The following is a 7,121-nucleotide window of genomic DNA, read 5'->3' as shown; positions in this document are numbered from 1 at the left end:
TTTCCACACGCAGCCGCCGTCGCTCCCCGGTGACCCGCACCGCCCCGGGCTGGGGGGCCGGCAGGAGAGGGAGCCGGGGCCGAGACAAGAGGGGCAGCGCACGCCGCTGCTCCGGCCGGGAGGCCCTTGCCGTGGCGAATCTGCCGCGGCCAAGCCGGGGGCCTCAGCGGGGTGGCGGTAACGGCGCCGCGGGCCCCTCGGGGCGGGGCACGGCCTGGAAGCGACCGCAGGCCGGTAAGGGCGGGGGGGTCCGGTGCTGCCGGTGGGCTCGCTCCGTTGCCCCTCAGCGCGCAGGGGCGTCCGGGCAGGGCTGGGCCCGGCGGGGCTGTTTCACCCGCCCGAGGGCAGCGGGGCGGGGGGGCGCACACACGGGTACCGGCGGTTCGTGTCTGTGCCACCCCGCGTCTGAACGCGGCCGGGTCGGTTCCCCAGCCCGGGAAGCGGCTGCTGTGGTGCACCAGTCCCCTCCCCGCCACGGGAAGTAAATTCCTGTCAGCGCCTGGCAGGGCTGGAGAGTTGTCAGCTCCGCAGTCAGCCCGCCAGCTTCGGCCCCTCGTGATTTTGAAAGCAGATAGAAAGAAGGAAAAATGTTTGTGTCATAACCTGAATGGTAACAGAGCCTGAAAGGCTGACCAGCACGAGCCATCCTGAGTCTCCTTCCCGTTTGGTTTATGCAGGCGAAGGCAGCCCCAGAGGGCCCCCCGGCCCTCAGCCATGGCTGTACCCATTGCGGTTCTTGACTGCGACCTCCTGCTCTATGGCCGTGGACACAGGACTCTGGATCGCTTCAAGCTGGAGGATGTCACGGATGAGTATCTATTATCCACGTATGGCTTTCCCCGGCAGTTCATTTACTACCTGGTGGATCTCCTGGGAGCCAGTCTCTCTCGCCCTACCCAGCGGTCCAGGGCCATCAGCCCAGAGACGCAGATACTTGCTGCATTGGGTTTCTATACCTCCGGCTCCTTCCAGACTCGCATGGGGGATGCTATCGGCATTAGTCAAGCCTCCATGAGCCGCTGCGTTGCCAATGTAACTGAGGCATTGGTGGAAAGAGCCTCGCAGTTTATTCGCTTTCCTGAGGATGAAGCTACTGTACAGAGCCTGAAGGATGACTTTTATGGGCTGGCAGGCATGCCGGGAGTGCTGGGGGTGGTTGACTGCACCCACGTGGCAATCAAGGCACCAAACGCTGAGGACCTGTCCTATGTGAACCGAAAGGGTCTCCATTCTCTGAACTGCCTGATGGTGTGTGATGCCAGAGGAGTCCTCCTGAGTGCAGAAACGCACTGGCCAGGCAGCCTGCCCGACTGCACAGTGTTACAGCAGGCAGCCCTCACAAGCCAATTTGAAACTGAGCTACATAAAGATGGCTGGCTACTTGGTAAGTAAATTTTTCATCCTCGTTTTCTGTGGAAAGTCTATTATATGTTGGCTCTTCTTTGAGTCTAGAGCCTCTGGGCACAAGTTATATTTACTTCTGATTGCTTTCCTGCAAATTCCTTGAGATTTGCGATTCACTTTGGACAATCCTTCTCTTAGAATTCTAGAAGAGTAACATCCAATCTGTGTTTTATACAGTCTGATTATTGTATATATTAGTTTACGTTCATTCTGTTAAGATCTTGTTGTCAGCATCCTACACCTTTCTAAGCCAAATTATGCAATTTTTAATTTTATGTATTGCCCTAGTCTAGCTGTCTTTCACTGTATTATATAGTAAATGAATTATCTTAAAATTCTTGGGTGTTCTTCCAGGATTTCCCTGTGTAAACCAGAATGTTTTTATTTTGTTGTTTTGTCGCATTTGTAAACCTGTGTTACTGTTGTTCTTTTGTATTTTCTCATGCGTTCTGCTTTAGCCAGGGAAATAAGTTGTTCTGTATCTGCAGTACAGAAGACCAAGGTTCAAGAGCTGAAAGCTGTGGTTAACTGTAGGTAGGTAACTTGTCCTCTTCCTTTTTGCTGCTAACAGGTGACAGCTCCTTCTTTCTCCGAACATGGCTGATGACCCCTCTGCACATCCCCGAGACACCTGCAGAATATCGTTACAACATGGCGCATTCTGCCACTCATAACGTCATTGAGCGGACGTTCAGAACCATTCGGTCGCGTTTCCGCTGCCTGGATGGATCCAAAGGAACCCTGCAGTACTCTCCGGAGAAATCCAGCCACATCATTCTGGCCTGCTGTGTGCTCCACAACATCTCGCTGGAACACGGGCTGGATGTGTGGTCTTCCCCAGCCACAGGACACATGGAACAACCGGAAGAAGAGTATGAGCAGATGGAATCAATGGACTCAGAAGCCTGTCGTATTCGTCAGGAGCTTTTACTTACTCATTTTAGCTAATGTTGTGACAGAGGGAAGGCTTCTAACTGTTCATCTGGGAAGATATGCAGAGGAATTATGCCCCTTCCTCTTCTTTAAGTTTGTAAAGACTAAACAGATGTGAAACAAGGAGAAATTTTACTCTCTTTATTTCAGACGGTATTCTGAACTTTTCTCAATCTCTCCAGAGATGCGATTTAGTTGCTGAATTTTTACTGTTGTGATGCTTATAGATTCTCCTTTCATCTGATTTAGACAACAATCGCTAATACGAGATCAGTGGAGAAATGTGGGAAGTTGTCTTTGATAGTTATGAAAAATCTGTAAGCCTTGCACTGTTTTAGAAAGCAACAATTCTATGTCACTTTATAACCCAAAACACTTATGTTTGATTTTTAAACAGTAATTCACATAAATTAAACTTCCATGTGGGCTCATGTCTGCCCTGATTTCATGAGCAGTGTATCAAACATTTATCTTTTCATTTGCAGATATAAATTCTTGCTGAATACCATTTTGCAGTTTAGCACACCTCACAAAACCCAGTGATTGTGTTCTGGGAGGGGTCTGGCTTTTTGCTGTATGGTACACACTAGTGCTTGCAAGTGGAAGGGTTGAACATTTCTTCTTTCCCAAAGAGACCAGAGAAGTTGTTAAGCTGTGGTTGACTGTCAGTTAATTAACAGATATCAGGAAATGGGCTAGTGAGTTCTCACCAGGCATGTCTGCCACAACAGAAATTGTCATTAACTACTTCTCTTGTTGTCTTCTGTGAAAGAAATGCCAAGGACTGACTGGGTGACAAAAATTGAACTGATTGCAGAAGTTCTCCATTTAGGTCAGGGCTGAGGTACGGGAAGGCTGCTCTACCACTGCTGGCAATCAATCTGTTCAGTGGAAGAGGGCTACTAATGCACACAGCTGTTGCTGGCACAGAACTGGGAAGTTTCCTGGCAATGTTCTCTTTCCAAAAGATGCGGGTGTTTCCAGGGATCTCTTGACAGCAGTCTGAGAAAACTTTGTTTCTTAGACTTTATTGTTTACTGGGCAATAAATGAAACAAAAGTGGCAGGGAATGCAGAAAGCAGCACAAAGGTAGCTAGTTAGAGTAGCAGTACAGCCATCCGGCACAGCAGGTCTGTCTGTTCTTGTAGAGGAAATGAGCCGGGATCATGCCCCATGTTTGAAGAATAAGAAAATAATGGGACACATTCCTAGTGTAGGATGGAGATGCAGAATTAGGTATAATTCTGACAGGTGTGCAATGGCAGTAAGCATTTACTATCTTATAGAAAACCAAGCATGCTTTATGATGTATAATATAAGCAGCATGTTTTCTGAAGCCTTGATGAGAACTGTAGAATATTACATACAACAATCTGAGATGTAATTCTATTTTCTTTACACATCTTCCCATGAAGTATCACATAAGAACTGCTATTGCTCACTGTGGCAAAATCCCTGTTTCTTTTACCTTGGAAGAAACAGACATGCCTGTTTTCTAAAAAAACAAGCATTTTTAAGGTACGAGTTGCTGCTGTATATCGTGCCTTATGGCTCATAATCATATCTGACAATCTATGCTAAAAATACTGATCTTTAGACCTAAACGCTAGCAGACACTGAATGAGCTGTGTGAGTGACACTAAGGTCAAGTGAGCCTTGGACACATGTAGGTACAAACACTGTCACGTAATAACGAGCTGGAGTTTCTCAACTTATGCTATGAATAGATCTTCTCAGCCTGGGTTGAGGCCAGAGTGAACTCAAAGTGGATGCTTTTCCAGGAACACATTTGCTACTGGATTTTGTCTTCCTTCAGCCACCGTCACCTTTGGCAGAGCTCACTTTCAAAACTGATCTTACTGCTTATCGGTTTAGGAAAAAGTGCATCAGGCCACAGCAGACAAAACCAATCTACTCAAAACCACTGTTCTTCCTTGAGTCAGATGTTCTTATCCTCCACTTCACTTGGGAAATGGAACGTCCTCATCTAGAGATGAGTTTGCCCCATGTACTCCTAAGTAACTGGACTTGTCTGGACTTGTCTCTTTTCCCTCGGGTTTAGACAACATTTAAATGTGTCAGCTTGAGATCCATGGGTTTTTTTGCTTTCCTGCTCTTCTGTATGTTCAGCTTATCTCACCAGCTGCATTCTGGATTACTTACAAATTTGTGCATTGTCAGAGCTTTGAAAAGTAAAGTCTACCCTGACCATATAACGTCTGATAAATCTCAGTCTTGTGTTGAGGGATGACAGTAACTGACTCTCCAAGGTATCACAGTTTTCACTCCTTGACTAAATTAATTGTAAAACCCCATTCCAGTCCTTTTCAGTTTTCCTTTAGAATACCTCCTTGAAGACTGTCCAGCTATGCTGCAGGCTGCCTGTTCTCCATCCGATCCTGCGTGTTACAGCAAACCTCAAGCCCTAAATTTCACCTGTCCGGGTCTTTTGACTCGATTTCCCCTTGGTGACTTAGTGGTGCCAAGTACCCCGGCTTGCTTAGATTTCCCTTCCAGCAACCAGGTCCCCTGAGACTCCCGCTTCTCCAGCACAGGTGAGGCAGCGGGATCCAGCCGCCGGTGCTGCTGCCTCCCGGGTGTCTCACTGCAGGCTGCCCCTCTTCCACAGCTGCTATATATGCGTTTCATGTCTTCACCGTCTATGATGTTGGGGATCAATATGTAACAATAGATACTAACGCTCAGCTATTTTAGGGAAATAATCTTTTTGGTTACTTCTCATCTGATACCCCCTTATCTATTTGCTGTCTAAATATCTTTCAGTCTGATACCGTCTTATCTTTTCTTGCCTGTTTTTAATGACATTTTTCCACTCTGTGTCAGTCCTGAGGGGAAAAAAAAAAAAAGATACACGAGACGTGGAGAACGTGCCGCAGGGTGAGATTTAAGAAAAGTAAGTCTACACGAAAAGAGGGAGCGGGTGCAGCCCGGCCGCAGCCCGGCGCAGCCCCGGGGGGTTCCGCGGGGGCAGGCCGGGCCCCGGCCCCACAGCTGTTCCGTACAGCGGGGAACCCCCGGACCCCCGCGGGGCAGCAGCCCGGCCGACAGCTACACCCGCCCGCGCCACCCTCGGGGCTCGACTTGTCTCGCCTGCCCTCCGTCGCCCCCGCGCGGCGCCGCACCGCACAGTGGTTGAAGACCTCGTCGCTCGGCTGGTGCGGCCTGGCGGCGTTCTAGCTTCGGCTGCTCGGGCCTTGGTACCGCTCTCGGCGCCGCTCTTCGGGCCCGGCTCGGCGCTCGGCTGGCTCGCCTGGCCGGAGCTCGGAGCGGCGGCGACCGAGCACTGGGGGCCGCTTCTTCCGGGCCCGGCCCTGGCCCCGGCACCGCTCAGCCCGCCCGGCTCCCGCCCTTCCGCACCAGGTAGGCTCCGGGCCTACGCGCTCCACCCGGCTTCAGGCCGGGGCCGCGCCGGCGCCGCCGCTCCCCAGGCGGGCGGGCGCGGCCGTCCCCGCGGCGGCGCCCCGGAAGGTGGTGGGCACCTGCCCGCGCGGGGCCGCCGGGCCGCGGCGGCCGGAGGGGAGCGGGGCCGGGGAGGGGGCCGGGCCTCGCTGCCGGGGCCTTTGTTCGGGAACTCCGGGACCGCGGCCTGCGGCGGGGGGAACGGGGAGGCCACCGCGGCGGCGACGGGCCCCGCTCCCCGCGCTGCCCCGGGCCGGCCGCAGCCGGCGGAGGGCGAAACCCGCGGCGCTTGGCTTGCGCTGGCCCGGCCGGAGGAGCCGGGCGGGAGGGGAGGCCTCCGAGGAGAGCGGCTCCCGAGTCCCGGGAAGCTGCCCCGGCCCCGCCTGAGCGCCCTAAAAACCGGAGTTTGACTCCGCACTTGGGCGCCGTGAGGTGCCCCCCACCGCTCCCGCGGGACCGGCCGGGGCTTTCGCGCCCCCGCCCTCGGGTACGGTCAGGGGCTGCTGCTTCAAAATGATAAATATTTCGTTGTTGTTGTTTTCCGGCCTTAGCCAAATAAAATGTGAAGTAAGTGTTGTCTTCTCTGCCTCTGCTGTTTTTCACCGTGTGTTGCAGAACACTTCCTTGTGTGAGTAGCATTTTGCATAAAGTGCATTCACGTGTGCCTCTAGTACGGTGTCTCTTACTTACCTCTCTTCTTGTGGGGGAGAATACCCAGTTAATTCACTAGATATAGGCACGGTTTTGTTTTCACCAGTTTTCATTTTCCTCCAGACGACACATAAATTTCTGTAGTGTTCATTGATGTGATTGAGATTGTTTCTGATCTTGTCAGTACTATGCTTCCCACTGCCTTTGGAAAGCAATTCTTACAACACAATTCCTGCACTGAAACAGCATTTCGTCTTCAAGAGATGTTTTAGATGGTTACGCATAATTTTTGCCAATACACACTTTTACAGTGTCATTCTGTTGTAAGAGACAAATTCAATAATAGCTATTATCTAGGTGTGAGCTAGTCTTGGGGAAGATCAGCTATGTGAACGTAGAATCTGTATAAAAATATGTTCAGGAAGAGCACTCAGCGCTGCTCCATTTTCTCCTCTGTATGAAATGTTCTTAGATCTTTATATAAAAACCCAGTGCGTTTTTCTATATTTGTCCTTGTTTACTGCTCCACCCAGTTTGGTGTCCTCTGCAAATGTCATCTGGCTTCTTTGCCTGTGCCACTCCCATCCTCTTTCAAATTGCTAATGGGAATGTTAAAATGGGACCTAGGAATGACCTGCTGGTAATGTATGCTTAGTGCCAACCCATTACCAACCTGCTTAATTTTGTTGTGGGTCATTTTTCAGAATGTGGGA

General features: G+C 51.1%; 2 protein-coding genes across 3 annotated transcripts in view; both read left to right on the top strand.

Moving 5' to 3' along the window:
- Positions 1-90: 90 nt before the first annotated feature.
- HARBI1 (harbinger transposase derived 1) lies at positions 91-4,511 on the top strand. Its single transcript, XM_065636201.1, has 3 exons — positions 91-234; positions 678-1,384; positions 1,976-4,511. The coding sequence occupies exons 2-3, from the start codon at positions 715-717 to the stop codon at positions 2,350-2,352; spliced, it is 1,047 nt and encodes a 348-aa protein (XP_065492273.1). The 5' UTR covers positions 91-234; positions 678-714; the 3' UTR covers positions 2,353-4,511.
- Positions 4,512-5,554: 1,043 nt separating this feature from the next.
- The window catches only part of AMBRA1 (autophagy and beclin 1 regulator 1), a 134,448-nt gene continuing 132,881 nt past the window's right edge, over positions 5,555-7,121 (top strand). For both annotated transcript variants that reach the window (XM_065635468.1, XM_065635467.1), the window contains exon 1: positions 5,555-5,718. The gene's annotated coding sequence lies outside the window, so the exon portion shown is untranslated. The remainder of the gene's footprint in view (positions 5,719-7,121) is intronic.

This window comes from Caloenas nicobarica, chromosome 5 (assembly GCF_036013445.1).
Source record: "Caloenas nicobarica isolate bCalNic1 chromosome 5, bCalNic1.hap1, whole genome shotgun sequence".
In the NCBI taxonomy this organism is placed as follows: domain Eukaryota; kingdom Metazoa; phylum Chordata; class Aves; order Columbiformes; family Columbidae; genus Caloenas; species Caloenas nicobarica.
Note: the sequence above shows the minus strand (reverse complement) of the source record. Positions and strands in the feature narration are given on the sequence as shown.